Source organism: Vigna umbellata, chromosome 8 (assembly GCF_029865625.1).
Source record: "Vigna umbellata cultivar VRB3 chromosome 8, Vumbellata_1.0, whole genome shotgun sequence".
In the NCBI taxonomy this organism is placed as follows: domain Eukaryota; kingdom Viridiplantae; phylum Streptophyta; class Magnoliopsida; order Fabales; family Fabaceae; genus Vigna; species Vigna umbellata.
This window is the reverse complement of record NC_142172.1, coordinates 27946259-27966062: the sequence shown is the minus strand read 5'-3', so window position 1 is coordinate 27966062 and position 19804 is coordinate 27946259. Positions and strand designations below refer to the sequence as shown.

The 19804-nt window shown below is 33.0% G+C and overlaps 1 protein-coding gene across 1 annotated transcript; it reads right to left on the bottom strand.

Annotated features, from left to right (window-relative positions):
- Nucleotides 1–16920: 16920 nt before the first annotated feature.
- On the bottom strand, nucleotides 16921–19543 carry WRKY21 (WRKY DNA-binding protein 21). The gene is made up of 3 exons (XM_088096857.1): nucleotides 18114–19543; nucleotides 17902–18027; nucleotides 16921–17349 (listed from the first exon to the last, which is right to left on the bottom strand). The coding sequence occupies exons 1-3, from the start codon at nucleotides 18905–18907 to the stop codon at nucleotides 17205–17207; spliced, it is 1065 nt and encodes a 354-aa protein (XP_087952983.1). The 5' UTR covers nucleotides 18908–19543; the 3' UTR covers nucleotides 16921–17204.
- Nucleotides 19544–19804: the final 261 nt, after the last annotated feature.

The window sequence follows — 19804 nt, the reverse complement described above, 5'->3', positions numbered from 1 at the left end:
TCCTCACTACTAACCCAATGATTTGTTGGGAATACAGTCTATTAAAATACTTAAAAATATGTTTTTATGAGCCTGTTGCTATTACTCTGATTAGGAGGGAATTTAGTCTTTTAACTTCCTCATTTCAATCGATCGCTCAGCTTGCATCCTCAAACCATCACTCTTTTCTTACCATTTTTTATGTGTTTCCACATTTTTAAGCACAACACGAGTTGTACTCATAACTTTGTTGGCAATTACTTTTTGTCAATTCCTAGAATCGGTAGTGGTAATTCTTATTTCACGAGTTTAATCTTGACTGTTATTTTCATGAGACTAGGTTGTTTAAGAAAAATTGCATTCTTTTTGCTAGTAAAAGGATTAAATATGTTTTTGAGATTTAAGTGAGTATCCGATTTTACTCCTTCCAGAATTTTGTTTTTTTAATGGTCTTCAACGTATTTAATAGCAACCTTTTTTAGTCTCTGCCAACGATCTCTGCCTATTTAGTGGTGAACATGGCTGACAGGGTTTGACAGTTATGCCACGGCACTTTAGTAAGCCCATGTGTGCACCGGAAGTGACCTCGAAAGGACTTTTGGTCGGAATATCAAACTCTAGCTATTTTCGAAATTGGAATTTACTAGTTCATTTTGTTCCTCTTTTCCTCATTATAACATCCCTTCACTATTGATGTCAAATTTTATCACTAATGTTTGCCTCACTGCATAAAGTAGATGTTGAAATATGAATAACTCTTTTGAAGGGGCACGTGATGTTCTCTGACTTTTGTTTTTAAATCAAATGAATAAAGGTGTTCCTTTTAATGTCTACTTTGTGTTGGATCTTGGTTAAATAATTGATGGATATTCTAGTTTGGAGGCGTCTTGCTGCATTTAAAATATGCTTAAGGGCAAGCCACAACGAATGAGTCTAGATATTCTGTCCAAAGGATTAGAGATATTTACCAGAATATAGGAAATCTATATTAAACTTCAACTGTTAATTTTTTTTCTCTGAATTTTGTAAATATTTGTTGGTCATGAATCGATAATATTTTCTCCCCAAATAAACTTGCTGATTGACCCAATAGGGATTCATGTTGGAGTATCTTTGGAGTGATTTAATTCAATTAGAAGTTTAGAAAGCATAATTGATCATGCATCGTTTCTAAACTTCATTATGTTATGCATCTATTAACTATGGTATGGTCATTGTTTAATTGATTCATATATGTTTAGAGTGATCGTTCCTAGGCAAGATTGTGATTACTACCATATTCTAAAGGGAAGAATTCAATTAAAACAAGAAAAAGCAGTTTCACTCTGCAGTTTACTTCATATTCCTAAATTGCCCCCGACGAGAACTAGGATGCATAAATTATAATTATAATCAAATACATAAGAATAAGAAATAAGGAAAATGATGGGAATTAAGAAGAAAGAAAGAAAACAGGTCACACAAGCAATAGAAAAGTATATGATATTGAAAGTATAAGAAAATCAATAGGAATAAACTCTCATTTCCAAAGCAAAGCTTCCTAACAGGGAAATGCAGATGATTTTCTGTATCCCAAAATCTTTCCTCTCCTCTCTTTCTTTTCCCACATTCCTTATATGCACTTTCCATTTGTTAGAGTATGTATTATTCCAATAAAAGTGGACCAATGGTTCTTTGGGCCTCATCTCCCTATGGACCTCATCAGAAAACAATGTGGAGTAACTCTCATTCTGGATTATTATGCTCTTCCTTCTCTTAATTTATACGTCTTACTCAGAGAATTGCTATGTTTTGTAAGATAGGATACCAAAAACTAGTGTTGTCAAAAAAACGGGTAATTCGTCTTGACTCGGTCGTTGGTTACTTAATGAGTCAACCCAACCCAGTTCATTTATTAGCGAGTCAAAAAAATTCGAATCTGGTCCGACCTACCATGGATTGATAGGTTAAACGAGTTGCTCACTAGTTCACTTAATTTTTTTTTTCAAATCTAAAAAATTAACTTTTCTTATTCAAATTTAAATAAATTTCACTCTAAAATAATGTTAAACTCTAAAAATCATTAAAAAAAATATCATAATCCAAATGTAATCCAAAAGCTAGCAGAAAAAACAAACAAATAAGTTTTATCCATTTATAATATTAGAGTCTTGAATAAATAAATCCATAATAGTATTCTCTTTTGGAAACATATTTTTCTTTATCCTAAATCTACATCATAATAAAAAAAGTGTTAATTAATAATATTGAAACATAAATTAGTAAATAATTAAATTAAATTAAATGGGGTGGTGAGCCAACCTAGCTCACCACGGGTTGAACCTGGGTGAGTCGGGTTTTAAGTGAGCTGGGGCCTATATCAGAAAATGATTTTTTTTTTCAAATTCAATCTGGCCCTAACCTGTGGTGGACCAGGTTGGTCCGCAGGTTCTAACCTATTTTGACAACATTACCAAAAACACTTGCTTCTTAAATTTTGTTTATATTCAAATTTGACTTAGGAGTGCAGGATCAAGCACGACCTTGTTAAGTTTTGTTGGACCATGCTAACACGGTGGTATTAGATAATATTTGAATGTGACATTATCATGTTTCAACCATCATAATTGTGTTACGTCCTCAATGACCATGCCTAGGGAGAGCACATACATGTCTTTTATTTAAAACGAAGTGTTGGTTTCTACCTCATTTTGAGGAATATTACATGTTCTGTTCTTGCGATTCATTTTTCAAATTCAATTTCAATCCATTATCAACTTAAGGTGACATGAGTGGATTTTCATATTTCCACCGTTTCTTATTATTTATGTTAAATATCTTATTTTTATCTTTTGTTTCTTTGTTATTGTTTCTTTTTTATCATTATTTGTATTTTGGCTTTAGTCCAAAGTTTCATTATTATAAATATAGTATCTTATGTGTATTTTCTATCCAAGAGAGATTAATGTTATACTTAATTTTTACTATATTTAATATGGCGTCAAAGCCATAGGTTAGAGAGAATCTATTCTAGCAAAATTTGATGTTTATTGGGTCTATTGTTCTACTTATTATTGACCGATTCATTAATGTTTAGTTTTACGTTCGAAATATATATATCTCAGCGTGATGGGAGTCTGTTGGAGATTCTGTATCGACTAAAGATAAATCAAAGTTAAAGTATATAAGTGGGTGCAAACCTTACTTACAAGTTAATTTTTCTGGATTGAGTTAAACTTAAAGTCTCATCTTAACCATTTAAATTCTAATTGATAAAATTTTATAAATATTACACTTTGGATTATAAATATTACACTTTGGATATTTTGGTGTTATTGAACTTGTTTTCTTCTTTAAAGTCAATGGTGTGATAAAAGTGAGAGTTTTGTGTTAAAGATTTTGAATATCATGTTAGGTTATGAATCATAAACAAATCAAATAATTAATGCGCATTAAACCCTTCCACCATTAGAGCAGTTTCCAATTTTCTTTAGAACGGAAAACATAAGCATACAAAGACGATTAAATATGGGGAACAATTAATGAATGATGTAGATTTGTTTATGCTCCTCTTTTTGTAGAGCATGTTAGGTTTTCTTTTTATTTTCTCCTCTAATGGAGAAGAAAAGAAAAAAACAGGAATAATATGAATGTAACATCCCAAAATACAGTCTAAAACCATACAATAGAATATTCACAGTTAGTAATATTACAGTTCTGAAAGAGAAAAAGTATCTTTATGACCGAACGACCTTACAACAATACTTCAAAATTTAAACTTTACAAAATCTACCATCTAAACTAAACGGTTTCCAAAACTATGCTTATACTGAACGATTATAATAAAAGAAAGTCTCTAATTGCCGAACGGTCTTAAGGTTCAGCCTTAACCTCCACTTCTTCCAAGGCTTCTTCCAGCAAACACTCGTCCCCTTCTGCTCACATCCACAGGATGATCATTGCAATAGGAATAATGACCGAACAGACAATACATACAAGACAGAGAATAGGGTAAGCTTATGTAATTTAATTAAGTAAAACATATGTTTCACATAAATCTAACATAATTCAATAGTCAATCATATAACAACCAATCATGCATTTCCAACCATAACCATACATCAATGCATGCAATGACCGACCACTTTACTCTGACTGTCCGGAATGTATGAATTATGTGTAGCTACGACGTATTTGCACCCGGGTGATGTAATAGTTGGGATGCCCTCAACAGCTGCCACCCGAGGTTAGTCCGCTCCGCCCAAGTTCACCTTATGGACTGGACCTCCTGTCATTCTCACATATGACTTACTCCTCTCTACTTGAGAATGAGTAATCACAGAATATCAGGATAAACGCCAGCTAAGCATAACCACATCCTAGAATACTCTTTCATTTCCATACTATTCCATTCAATAACCAATCATGAGATATTCCTCCCTGGAATACTCTTTCATTTCCATACTATTCCATTCATATCATATTTTAAATACCATCATATTTCATCAGTACAATTAAACCGAACCAATAGAAACAGATCCCATCTTAAACCAAAACTGAACAATAACATCCACCTCAGAGACAAAACCGAATGATTTGAATACTTTTTAGACTAACACAACCGAACACTTAGTGTAAGACCGAGCGGTCTTCCACTTATACACAGAACATGATCGAACAGTCCATTCTAGATAAGACTCATCATAAGCCGAACACTCGTGATAATATTTGGGCGTTTACTTGTTACTCAACAGTTACTACAGAACAATATTTTACTAGACAGAACTCCTAAGAATGTACCGAATACTAAAGAATACATATAATTTAGACTTAACCGAAAATCATAATAACTTTTGATAGAACTTGAGAACTTAAATCGAACCCTACAAGCTTTAACTGAATACTATTGACTTGGACCGAACACTCTTAGTTCAAAGCTAGTACACAATGGAGTATAATAACAATACCGAACGCTTGGTTCAAGACCTAGCACTACTGAACTTATATCAAAATGAAGGAATATAAATATATAATTACACAACACTTATTTTCAATGAAGGATAAAGATAACATCTACGACTTTAAATGTGTTAAGCTGAGTTTAAAATTGTCATTATATATTGAGTATATGTATAAGATCTCGTCCATTGATTATATTCGCATGTATGACCAAAATAGTTTTCATTGTAACAATTGTGACAAAACCTAACAATGTGTACAATGAAAATTTTGTGACATGTTCACGTCTATTTTTAATTGGTCTTTATTTTATCTCAATGAGATCAATACAATTACTTAATATACAAAGTGTAATTATTTAATCATAAACTATATATTTATTAAACCAAAAATGAGTCCAAAAGAATGTATGTATACATGAAAACAAACATAGAACTCAAGCACACAAAAGTGACTAACTCCCACGAAACCAAAGATTCTTCCAAAATTAAAATACTCAAATGAACAACATGGTCATGAAAGACCTTGTAAGAGCCTTGGTAAGAAGATCTACCATCATGAAGTTTGTTCCTAATTGTTCTATGAAAATTCATTCACTCTGTACCCTTTTTTTAACAATCAAGAACTTGATGTCAATATGTTTTGACTTACTTTAGCTTCTATTGTTGTTAAACTACAATACAATTAATTTGTTGTCACAGTATAACTTAAGTGGTCTATCATTTCCTTTCATAATATGCATTCCCATGACAAAAAAATCAATCATATTCTTTGATTTAATGCCTCATAGCATGCTATGAATTCTGCAACAATAGTGGATAAAACCATAAGGGTTTTCTTGGTACATGGTCAAGAAATCGCACCACTAGCTAGCATGAAAATGTAACCTAAAGTGGATATTAAACTATCTTGACATCCTGCAAAATTGAGTCAGAATACCTAATGATCTCTAACTGGTTTGATCTTATATACTTGACCTTATAAACCTTTGTTCTCTTGAAAAAACTTCATAACTTTATTGGTTGATTTCCAATTATTCATTCATGAATTGCTTACATATCTACCTATAACCCTAACTGTGTATGTTATAACCAAACGCCTACATACTTGGACATACATCAAACTCCCTACCAGTGAAGCGTAGGGAATCTTTTGCATTTCTTAAATTTTTAAATTTCTTTATGAGACTGAACTTTTCTCGCTTAGTAACTGGAGAATCCCTTGATTTATTATCCTTCATGCCAAATCCTTTAAGTATGTCATCAACATACAAGACTAGGAAAATATATTTGTTCTTAATGAATTTGTGATACACACAATCATCAACATGCATATCGAAACCAAATGAGATAATAACTTGATGAAATTTGTGGTACGATTAAGGAGATGTATGTTTTAGACCACAAATGAGTCTTTAGTTTTTAAATTGTATCATTCGGGTCTCCTGACACAGTTTTCTGGTTGCACCATATAAATCGTCTCATAAATGTTGCCATTGAGAAACATCGTCTTGACATCCATTTGGTGAAGCTCCAAATCATAATGTGCAACAAAATTCATTATTGTTCTAAAAGATTTTTTCGATGAAACTGGAGAGAAAGTCTCTTTAAAAACAATAAACCCCTTCCTTTTTAGTATAACCCTTCGTCAAAAAATGAACTTTATACCTCTCCATATTACCATTAGAATCTCTCTTGGTTTTAAATATTCACTTACTACCAATGAACTTTATACCTTCTAGTAATGGGACAAGTTTTCAAACCTTATTATCTTACATGTACTTATACTCCTCATGAAACACATGTTTCTGAGGATCTTCAGTTTGTTCTTAAAATTGTTTTATCATAAACAATTGTATGAATGAAATCACTTTCATCGATTTTTTCTCTAACCTTATTCTTCCCCCCAAACTCAATATCCTTAAAGAATATGGTTGTTTCCGTCTCAAAAGATATATTTAATTAGAGATCATAGAATTTATAGTCCTTGATTTTGTTGTTTAGGTCTGTGAAGTCAATATTATGTTTACGTATTAAAGGATTCATTATTGGAACTTGCCATGTCACTAATACATAGATTATCATTAACCAAAAGTGAATTGGTTTCAACAACACTTGAATTTAAAGACAATATGAATTTATTTTTTCCAAATGAACATAATTAACAAAATTTGTCCAAATAAACAAATTAAATCAAATTTCGCCTAAATGACAATACAACTGAAGTGTTTTTCAAATCCAAAATAGAAAACTAATACAGAATAATTATTTAAAACATGTTATGACTTCCATCTCTATCGATTTGTCATCTCCATATTGATCCATCTTTTTGAATCAATTGTCTTTCGATAGCTTAAGCAACATTTTCTTTATGTGCCAAATATGATATTTGTGGATTCATTCTTTATGTGTCCAACTTTATTCTGAAAGAAACATTTATATAATTGTTTTTGTTTATTTTGTGATGGACCTTTAGCAGCATCATTCTTGGGATCAATAGTTTTCTTCCTTTTGCCCTTGTCATTAGAGGTATTGGCTAAGTAAGCACTATTAATAGTTTTTTTGCGTAAATCTCTTTTCTTCTTGTACACAATATGAAATGAGTTCATTAAATGAGCATTTCTCCTTATGAGAGTTATATGAAACCTTAAACTGTTTAAATTGTAAAGGAAGAAAGATCGAAACTAAATGTACGAGTAAGTCTTTTAACAACTCAAGTTTCAATGCCTTAAGTTTTTATGCAATGTTCGATATATCCATAGTGTACTCTCTCACATTTCCTTTGCCCTGATACTTTATAGAAACCAAGCTCTAAAGAAACGTACTTGTTTTTGCCTTATCGCTTTTCATAAAACACTTTTCAATCTTAGTAAGGTAATATTTAGTACTTGTAATTTTTCAGATAAAACACCTCTAAAGACATATGGAATCTCGTGCTTAATTATCATCATGAAGTATCTAAAAAACACTAGAAGGAAGAGTAAATAGTGTTAGTAGATTCAAAGTGTTTGTAAGAACTTTCTTTATAATGAATAATTGTTTCGTATACAAAGCTCGTATATTCAAAATTAAATGCAAGTGCAGATTTTATAGAAGAAGCAGTCAGACAAAAATAAACAGTAAATGTACAAATATTTGTATATTGGTTCACTTTAACAAAGATACGTTTAGTCTCCTCTATCCTTAGAGAGTTCCACTATAATCTTCAACAAGATTACAACTGAGTATTCTCACCACTCCCGGTATCCATAGGCACTCCTAGTATCCCCCGATACGTTGACTAGTTGAGTTTCACCACTCTTGATTCTGTAGTAATCTTCATCACTCCTGTTATCTCACTCAACGAATAACTTCTATTACCCTAGACTGATTAAGTTTCACCCACTATTGGTACCAGACAATCCTTGTATCCGTTTATATGTTGCCTAGATTTCCTTAACTTGCCTGAGTTATACAACAAATGTTTTAATTGTTTTTAGAATTGCAATCAATTGATTGCTTACAAGTCGTTTAAATGATTACTCTCACAGAGAGGATATGTGTTTGTTAGAAATAATGAGCCTTGTTTCTCAACACCAAGAGGAAGGTGAATTGGTGGTTACTAAAAACAAATGATTTTTAAATTTTTTCACAAATTATGTGAGTAAAGTGCGTATGCAATTCAAAGTAATAGAGATAGAGAAAGAAGAACAAACACAAGGTTTTTATCCTGGTTCGGCCTTAATGGCTACATCCTGTCACCCTTCCAATCAACCTTAGATTGAAGGATATTTCACTATAATGATTTGAGATTTACACTAAAGGTTTTACAGAGAACACACTCTCACAATGTAAACACCTATCCCACTCACAATTAAATAAAGAAAGAAAACACCTGCACACACAGAACCACACATTCTTGCTGCAGAACCCCTTTGAGAAACACCTCTTAAAGTCCAAGAGCTCCTCATTCTTCTTCTTGTCACGCACGAACATGGAAACAACACAATCAACGATTGCAAAATACTTTTCTGATCATAGCAGATACACCTCAATAGTGTGGATAGGATCAGTCAGTCACCTCAATACTTTTCTTCAAGTCTTGATTCTTGGAGCGTATAAGCAATTTGTAAAACTTCCTCAAATCAAAGATATCATATATGAAAATATACAAATGATCATTATTTTTAGAATTACAAGTAATGCATCAATTTATAGTTTTCATCATGACAAACGCAAAATAATTGATTACGTTAGTAATGTAATCGGTTACATTAAAATCATATCTAACAGAATTACAACTAACACAACTCTAATTGAATACACAATTAATGTAATCGATTTGCATTTAATGCTAGTCAAACATATTTAAAAATATGATCGTTATAGTTGTTATGACTAAGCTGAAAACAATTTTCAAAAGATAACAGACTTAATTGATTACATAACATGTGTAATCGATTAAGCTAAGCACTTAACCAGATTTTGAAAACTTTTTCTCTTCAAAAACTCATCACAGCACAGTTGAAAATGATGCACGCAAATACAGGAGTTTTAATCGATTTAACACTTAATGTAATAGATTCAAAACTAGTTGTTTTGTCACAGTTTAATACTTAAGATGTCTGATGAACTTAATTGATTACAACAATACTGTAATCGATTATGTCATGCATATTTACTTTTATGCTTGTGGTTTTCATCACACAGAAACATACAGTATGCATACAAAGATATAAACACATCATAATGAGTAGTATGCAGAACCAATAGTAGAAGTAAAGATTTTAGCTCGTGGTATCGTGTAGTCTGTTGTAAACGTTTTTTGGGTTATTGCCTTTTTAGAGCTAGAGCGTTTAGCAAGTTTCATCTTCTACAAGTTTTTTTTATCTTTATTTAGGGCTTTTAAAGGGTTTAGTCAAAGACATTGTGTCGACACCTTTTCACTTCTTGAGAGTTCAACTAATTATCATTGAGTAGAGTATAACTTACACGTTTAGCATAACTCTCATCAAAGGTATTTGTATCCGTAAGAGAAGGAGGTTTCTCATTCCTTAACGCGAGATCAAAATCCATGCAGTTAAGAATTATCTACATATTTCTTTCTAGTCTTTAAAATTTATACATATGAGGACCAAAACTGAATTTACGTTAATAGATATTGAAGCAATCGTAGTTGTATTTCGTATAAGAGAAACAAAGGAATTAAACTCCCATCATAAAATTAATAATTATATAAATATATTCAAATAATGGTTTATCCCATTTTAAGGCGCTCAATGCCCCCATCAATATCAAGTCTTTGGACAATAATATTAATTGTTAGAGATATCTTGGTCTAATGATCAAACATTGATAATAAAAACATGTCCAATAACAAACCTATTTTTGGATGGATTTATCATTGGCATATAAAACCATATAATTATCACACGTTTACCATCACAAGTGTATATAATTTGACCAAATATTAATCTTCTTTTAGACTGACCAATACTCGCATGGATATACATAAATACAAACATTTATAATTCCTATGTGACATACCTAAATAAAGTAGATTCACTCTAATGATTTCTTAATTCAAATATTAATTCAAATAGTTCATTCAAAACTATGAACAAGACCAAAATTGAATCTTTATTTATTCTAGAACCCTAATTAATTATTTATTTTATTTTATTTTCAAATTCATAAACAAACCCAAAAAATATATTTGAATCATGAATATTTGAAAACTAGATCCAAGGTTCCAAAATGGATCTACACCTGACTAGACTTGGTCCAAAAATATATCTTCACCAAGTAGGGTTTTATGTGATCAAAACTAGTGCTAGGAGCCACCACACTATCACATCGCAGCAGTGTCACCGAAAGCGAAACAGAAAAACAAAGTAATAGTGCCTTTGTCGGTACAACTTGTGATCCACCATAGATCCACCATGAACATCGAACGAACCTGTGTTAACCAGTACGCGAACCACCGGTAATAATCTCTACTGTTCGCGAGCTATCCGTGAGTCTCCAACTCACAGTTTGACACTATGATGCGTCTTTTGAAAATTTGCTCACCATTGCGAGCCACTTAATAACGCTTTCGTTGACGCGATCAAATTAATACTACTAAACTATAGCTACTTCAGTATTTCTATGATAGTTGCCAAAAACAATATAGAGGGTAAAGTTAACCCTAAGTTGTCTCCCAACGAATACAAAATTGATTCTTAAAAAATTAGTTCTTATAAAACTACAAAAGGGTTAGTAAAATAAAAATGATAAAGAAGATAAAGATCAATAAAAGATTAAAGAACAAAATAATAAAAGATAGAAAGAAGTAAATTTGTTAATGTTCTCACTATTAACCAAAGTACATTATCAATTAAATATTACTATGTCTAATCATGTCTATTCATTTACCTCTTACATCAAGTAAAAAGCTAATTAACCAAAGTAGATTCTTGATTCATTTTTGTTAAAGTTTTTACCACTAATCAAAGTACATTCTCAATTGGTAGCAAAAACTCATTCAATCACATGAAAGTTTATAAATTGTCAATTAAAATTAAAAACCCTTAGATACATATGTTATGTAGATTCAACACCATGTTTACTTGCTATAATGTAAAAATCATTACTTTTACTTGATTAAGAAGCAAAAGACATGGATAAAAAAATCACAAGAATAAAAAAAAAATTCATTTAACCTCAAAAGCCAGTTAAAAAGTTACAGCAGAATCAACCCAAAGTCTTTCAACTACTTCTGGTTGTCCTAGTCAACTTAGTGACCCCTGTCACTATGACTATAATCGAGTTTCACTCACTCTTGGTTGTGTAGTATTGTTCACCACTCTTGTATCCCTAGACAATTATGATATCTTTCCGATACACTGTCTAGTTGAGTTTGATACATTCCTGATTGTCCTAGTCAACCTAGTAAACCCGTCACTATGACTATAATCGAGTTTCATCTACTCCTAGTGGTGCAATATTCTTCACCATTATTGGTATCCCTAGACACTCCCAGTATCTTAGCGATACATTGTCTAGTTGAGATTTACTCACTCCTAGTTTCCACTAGATAAACTAGTCTAACTACCATTTAACTCTATTGAGTTAAGTGTTTGAATTGTCTTTAGAATATGAAATCAATCAAATAATCACTTACAAGTCATTAGATAATTACTCTCATAGAGAGGATTTGCTTACAATACAATTCAATCTAATAGACTTTTGATTTTCTCTCATCTTACAAATGTAAGCTTTTAACTATATAACGCTATGAGAGTATTCTCTAGAGAATTTTCTTCCCCGAGGATAATTTTTATTTATATCCACTCGTTGGGTGAGGCCTAAAACTTCTTGCTCGCTAGGCAAGAGAATCCTCTCGTAAGGCGAGTGTTAAAAATTAAAGTTTTAGGGTTTGGGTCTACTTTGGAGACACCTTCGTCTATAAAGAAGGTGTCTCCCCCTTGCACAAACACTTGAATAATCCAAATGTTATGCTGCCAAAGTATTTATGCAACCATATATTGTTTCAATTGAAGGTTAAAGCATCCCATGTGGTCTCCTTTAGCCACCCTTATCTAGAGTTAGCCCAATCTCTCAAGAGAACCATAAAACATTTCCATCCCACCATAAATACTCACAAAACACTCACCATAATCATGAGCATCTACCACCATCTCCATACTTTTCGTGCTACTTCTAACACTTTGGAACCTTCAAACTTTTACGAACTAAAATCATTTTCAAATATGGTTGAGAGGTTCTTGTTAAGAAATGGAATTGAGCACCAAAGACTCCCCCAAACACCTAAAGAGTGGCACCATAATAGATCACAAAAACCAAATTATAACTAGAGTAGAAAATGGATTCTTCTAGTTTTCACAAGCAATGAACTAATGGTGCACTATGAACATTATTTTAGCATCAAATACATGAAACCAAGTTGTTGTTTTAGGTCTAGAATTCATGTAAACAACAAGCAATAGTCAACATAAAAGTTCTCACAACAAACTAGTGGTAGTGGTCCTTACACACACTTTTGCCTTTTGCTTTTGTACTTTTTCTTTCATACCTTTGGTCTCTTTTTTTTTTAGGCCAATATGAGTACCACTACACATTACAATGTTTTACATATTCTTCTTAGAAGCTCAAAAGTTCAAACACACAAAATGGAAGAAATCCTATTAAAATAAAAAAAATAAAGTATGAAACGTTAACAAACATGTAAAAAACTTAACTATAAGAACTTGTCAATGATCTAATAATAAGTATGAACTAAAAAATAAAAAGTAAAAGCACTCAAATGGACGTATATGGTGCAGTTTTAAAAACCAAGTTGAAGATATATTTTTGTGATTTTTCCAAAAGTTAGACTAAGAGAAAATGATATGTAAGGACTAACATGCCTCTCGAATACATGGATGGATTTCAAAATGAAAAATGACCCAACAAACATGATATAACCGAATGATAACATAAAACAAGACTTAACAAACATAAAAGCACACAAACAACACAAGTATATGGAAGCCTAAAGCAAATATGTGAATGGTTTCAAAGAAAGAACAAGACTAGAACCATGAAAACAACATAGTTTTGACTTAAAAATGAGACAATAAAAAACAACACATGGACAACAAATAAAAGCAATAAGATAGGTAGGACCGAGAAAATTAACTCTTGTAGAACAACAACTCTTGATACCAAATGATGGTTTCTTTCTCAAGCTAGGTTGGACTAAAGCATGAAAGTGAGTCTATGGTGAAGAACAGTGCGAAAGTTGGTGGTGGATGAGAATATATGTCTCGATTTTGGTGTGTTTGTGGTAAGATGGAGGTGTTTGATGATTTTCTTGAAAGGTTGGACCAACTCTAAGAAGGGTGGTTAGAGGAAACCGCACGGAATGTTATAGCCTTAAGTTTAGACAAGATATGGCTGCATAAATATTTTGGCAATATAATATTATAATTTTCAAAGTGGTTTTACAAAGGGGCAGATACCTCTGTTTATAAGATAAGATGTCTCCAAAATATGTAGACACAAAATCCTAAAATTGCTACCTTGGTGCAAATCTTAAAAAAGATTTCATCTTGGTGAAACAGAGGAGAACATGTGACCACTAACTTTTAGAAAAACTATCTACTCTTAAAGTATATATGGCAACTACTCTTGCAAAAGTTTTCCTACTAAAATTATGTCATATAACCATTTCTCCTAATATGGGATGTCCTCCTCTTTTCCTTGTCCATCAATAATCTTAAACTAAACACAAATTGAATAATTAAAAACCTTATACTACTTGACTCATGATCCAATATCTAAAAGAAAAACCTACCCTATTTGATATTTAATACTAGATCTAAATATTCCTAAGCTATTATATATGTTCCATAAGAATAAGATTTGCTTCAGAATAATTATAATTATTCTTAGGCTTGAATTATGACTATGACATGATAATTTCAAACCCTAGACCACAAACCAATTCCCCTCCCTCCCAAATGATTATAAGAACATAAAAACGAACTTACCAATCTTTCTTCACAAACTTACCCACCAACAACAACAAAATCCTAATAAATCGATGCTCAGACCACCAACGAAGTCCTTAGTGTCAACAAAATCATAATAAATCACAAGCTTCAAATTTTTTTCCGCATCCACATCCACTACTCCATCTACAAAAACGATACACATAATTAACTTTTTCAAAATTACGTGTCATCTTCTTCAACCACACTCAAACACATGTTTATTTAATTTAAATCCACTGTGTAACGGTGTTTGCCCCATCATAAACAAACAGTGGAACATCGTTGGTTTGGTTGTAGAGGATGTCATTCATTCATGAAGTGTATGAATGAAATTAGTGCAGGAACAAAATATAAGTTCAGTTATAAATTCAAAAATTTAAAAACATATTTATTCTTAAATAAATTTTCTCCTGTATTACTCGTATTATCGTAAGCATTTTCGACAAGTTTCACTAATAAAGTAGAATATTGGGTACATCTTGTTGTTCTATAGCAGACGTGGGACCATGGGACCTGCAGCTGCAACTTCATTTACCTGTTCCTCTTAAACTCTTCTATATCTTTATTCAACTATCTAATTTTATACTTTTATATTTTTTTCTTCAAAAGAAATTCACAATGAATAATAGTTATCACATACACACACACACATATATATATATATAAGAAGTATAAGGACTAACGTAAAAAACACTTGAAAAATATGAAAAACAAGATAACAGACTAAAACAGTCAGCCCAATTAATTGAAACAGAAACAGAATAAACCTCAGCTTTCTGATTGATTTGAGAAAGCAGCGTGCAGGAAAATTTTCTCTGAATATTTCTATACAAAATTTTAACATAAGAAGTAAAATAAAAACGCGAAAATATATTTAAAATTAAAAAATAACAATAGAAAATATGATCATCAAAGCAATGAATTTAAGTTATTTGGAAGGAAGTGAGGGTTAAAAAGCTAAAAATGACTTTATGTGCGGTGAAAGATTGGGAAAGTAAAGTAAGGAGGAAAGTATGAGTAATTGGTTGTTTTGTCATGCGTGAGGATGTAAGTAATGAAAAAGGCTTAATGGGAGTGTGTGTTGCGTGGTGGTTCCTGATTTGACCCATTGAGTATTGTGGTTTAGTCTACCACACCACCACCAACGATAGTTGACACAATACAACACAAAACACATCACACGTAGTACTTGTTCTATCAAAACTACAAAATTTGTGTTGTGGAAATCATCATCAATGTGTTGAAACAAAAAGTCTACCCTCATTCATCCTAGGTTGGAATTGAACCATATTACACGGCCACCATTTTTCTTCTCCAAAGGATGTCCAAAATTTGGCAGATCACATGAGACATTGCACCACGCGTGTGCTAGATCAATACCAGTGCAACTGTTACAAGAAAAGACACAAGTTCAGGATTCAATAGTGCAATTGTAAAATATTATCTTCTATTGTGCAATTTCAAACAACAATACATTTAAGGGTAATTTTTCTACCATATATGATTCACAACTATTCTTAAAAACAATCCAGTTCCTGTAATACAATACAATTTCATTCTTTTTTTTCAATTATTGAGTTGCTAAGCAAAGTGTCAAGCTAACTGAAGCTATTTGAGGCTTATCAGAATGATAGCTCTTCTTTCTTGCTGTAACTGAGAAATGACAGAAGAGACTACACTGTTTGATACTGCATCCTAATTACTTAAATCTAAATACATTGAATAATCCAAGGTTCTTTATTGTTTGTTTTTATATTATTGAAAAGGGTGATTGATAACATAAGGCCAATGGTTGGGGCAGTGAAGGAGGAAAAGGGTAGAATTTATTCTCTAATAACATTGATAACAGTTGGAATTGGACCCAAGAAAACAATGATCCAGCATGAATGCCCATGTTGGTCCCCTCACAACTCACATGCTCTGCTGAGAAACTTCCACAAGCCAATATACACTTCTGTTAGGGGAACTAACAAACCGAATGAAACTTTACATGTAGATAATGCAAATGAAGTAGAGGAGGTTGTGCCATTCATTTCACCTTGTTCAAAAGTCCAACTTTGAATTATTACACGACATCTATCATCCATTCAGGGACTTGATTGTCCTAAAACAGCTTCAACCTACGAAGTAGATGAAAAGGAATATTGGTAGTTACCAAACTTGTTGGCATCCACTACCATTACTAGCAGCTGCCATGCCTTGCCTTTCTTCAATTGGCCTAAGCTCATACAACTTTCAAACAATTATTTATTACCTTATCCTACGACATGTTTGAACAATCACCACTCACAAATATCACGTCATACAAAATATCCTATCTCAGTACCATGTCAATGGTGTGTTACACACCTCATATGACCAAAATAGTGTATGTAACGTAACTGGGAAAAAACAATTCTCACCGTTTAAGTTAACTCTTCTGGAATTGAGTTAGGCTCATCCAGATTTTAAGAAAAGTACCATTTTTTAATAGCATTTCATTCATATAGAAAATCCTGAGATGTTTATAACAGGCTAAAGAAAGATGAAATAGTTCTTAGGAATCGAAACTAGTCAATTTTACAGACTTTGTTCATTTAATCAGTGATCCTCACCCTCTCGAAATAAACGGCTGGTTAGCCAAACTATAACAAAACCCAAAATCTGCGGCAACAACATCAATCTCTGCTTGCATCACTTAAAATATGTACAGTAGCAACTCAAGCCAATCACGCAAAGGTTTTGACAAATTGAATGATGGACTTGATCTTGGTTAAGCTCTCCACATAGTTCATGCATTTGTAGATTGCGTTGGTAACTTAGGGTGGTTATGTTCGCCTTCATAGGTGACAATTAGCATGGTCGGCTCTTCCAAGCACCTCTCAACATGCTTTCTAGCAGGACACCCTCTCATGCTGCTGCATTTATAGTATCCCCTGAAAATTTATAAGGAGGAATTAAGGTCAGTTTCCTCAAACACAAACCGTGTGGTTCACCTTCACCTGGTTACTGACAAGGTGAAAACAATAGAGCAAACCACCTTACAGTTATCTACTGGAAGGAGTTTGTGCCAAGACTACCAAATTGCTAAACTAATTTCTCAAACATGTTTTCGAGACATGAAAGATTTGTACACATAAATATATTCAATGATGACTTCAATCACCCCCTGGTCTATAACGATCTCATCAACCGGAATAACAAAGTACTAACACAGACAAAGGAATACAATTTAAATATCAGGGACATGTTTGCATACTTAAAAAATAAAGAATAAGAAACAAAAAAAAAATGCCCTACACGCTAGTGTATCATTCTCATGCACATTTAACTTCAATGCTTTAAAAGGAAAGATAGATCATAAATGCACACCAAACAGCACAACTGTCAGAAATAGCAATATACTTTAAAAAATTTTACAAAGCCCAATTTATTCATGGGGAGTCCCTTGAATCAATCAGATATCTGAAAGCAGAGCTAGAACAAACCTAGGGTGAGGGGAGCCCTTGATGGGCTTTTGGCCATACTTTCTCCATGAATAATCATCAGGGGGAATATCTGCAAGTTTGTTGCTGATAGCAGGCACCTTGATTGACCTTTTCAATCTATGTTTCCTGTGGAGAACACAGTTATTAATGACAGATTACAAGGACAAATAAAAAACCTTTGAAGTAACAGAAATTAATGAGCTATGTGCTACCTCTTCTTAGAGCAATGACATCTAGAACTACTCCCACATTTCAAGCTTCCTTCATCGCCTCTTGCAGAACATTTTCTCTTGTGCTGTTGCGAATTCTGATCAGAAGAGTGTGGAGCTCCTATTAAATGGAAGGCACTTCCATCCAAGTTAGCCACACTTCCGTCTATGCTCAAGGAAGAAATAAAAGACCTATTAGATGACATTGTTGGTGTGCAGCTAGTACTGTCAAAATTCAGGTTTATGCCACTATTGCTCCTTCGGAACATCATTTCTGCTTGATGCTTCAAATGTTGCTGCTGTTGTTGCTGCTGCTGTTGCTGCTGGAGCAACACCCTTTGCTGTTGCTGTTGCTGAAAGAAGTGATAGTGAGTTGATGAAGCCTGCTGAGTGAGGTGAAGAGCACTTTTCCCACTGGAGCTCAATTCCAAAGAGGGCTGTGCTAGAGAGAGTGAATGTTTAATGGTTGAACCCAGTTCCACAATTGAATTGTCAGGAAAGCTGGGTTGGAAAAGCTGCAGATTTTTTGAGTGATGGTTGTTGGTTTTGCAATTTGGGTTGTCTAAGAAGATACTTTGGTGGGTAAAGGGAACTTGAGGGTTTTTAACCTTCCTCACTCTTGCATGACCCAAACCACTCTTAAGCAAGGACACAACCTTCTTGAACTTTACCACAGCATCTCCAGTTTCCACCACTAAATTCCTATGCTGAACCTGATCCCTTGGTTGAGACAACAAACTCAGAACCCTATGACAGCTTTCAACAGCTGCTCTATTAGCTTGCTCAACCTCTTCCATATTAGCCTCTATAAAAAAAAACAAAAAAACAGACAAAAAGGGGCAAAATAAAATCTAAAGACCCCAAACAAGGGGCAGAACTAACCCAACTACACCAGAATACTAAAAAAGCAACATCCCCCACATCCACCAACATTCAGCCTTGTGAGGCAGATAAAATGACCCAGGTGGAAAAAATCCCATTTTTCACCAGACAAAGAGCCACAGAAACAGGATTTCAAGTTAAAGTTTCAAAATTCCAACTCAGGAAGAAAAAAAGACATGCTTTTTCGAAAGAAAGAACAACCGTTGAATCAGAACAAACCGAGGGTGCCTCGCAAGTTGCAGCATATCCTCTTCTAGAAAAAAACAACCCAATTTTCCAGTGAGAAAGAAAAGACAGAAAAAGCACCAAAGCACAGACCTTGACGAACTTGGTGGTGCTAAACCCTAGATTCTTCTTCCCTCGGTTTTGAGACTGAAAGGTGTGAAAGAGAGGACTTTGCTTCCCTTGAGACTTCACACAACACAACCATCATACACAAGAATACAAAGCTTCCAACTTTAGAGAATATATATATAATTCATATATATATATTATTAAAACCAGAGCAAGAAGAAAAAACATATATTATAATATTTGTAGCTCTTGCGAGAGAGAAGAAGAACAAAGAGGAGTTTGTTTAAATAAGCAAAATGCACAAAGGAAGAGGAGCTGAGAAATGAAACTGCTGTCCCTGTCACAGATTTGAAGGTGGGACCCACACGAAGACCTTTGTTATTCTTTTTCATCCTTTTTTCAGCTTTAATTAATATTTTCTTAGACCTACCCATTTCAGCTTCACTTTTACTACTTTCTCTTTTTCTCCCATTTATCTATTCAATTCAATTTCTTCACTGGGTTTCACTACTTTTCTT

Coding starts and splice junctions, on each gene's coding strand:
- WRKY21 (XM_088096857.1), bottom strand. CDS start 18,907: ATGGAAGAGGTTGAGCAAGCTAATAGAGCAGCTGTTGAAAGCTGTCAT. Junction 18,028..18,113: donor TGTCATTGCTCTAAGAAGAG/GTAGCACATAGC, acceptor TGTTCTCCACAG/GAAACATAGATTGAAAAGGT. Junction 17,350..17,901: donor AAGGGCTCCCCTCACCCTAG/GTTTGTTCTAGC, acceptor ATAAATTTTCAG/GGGATACTATAAATGCAGCA.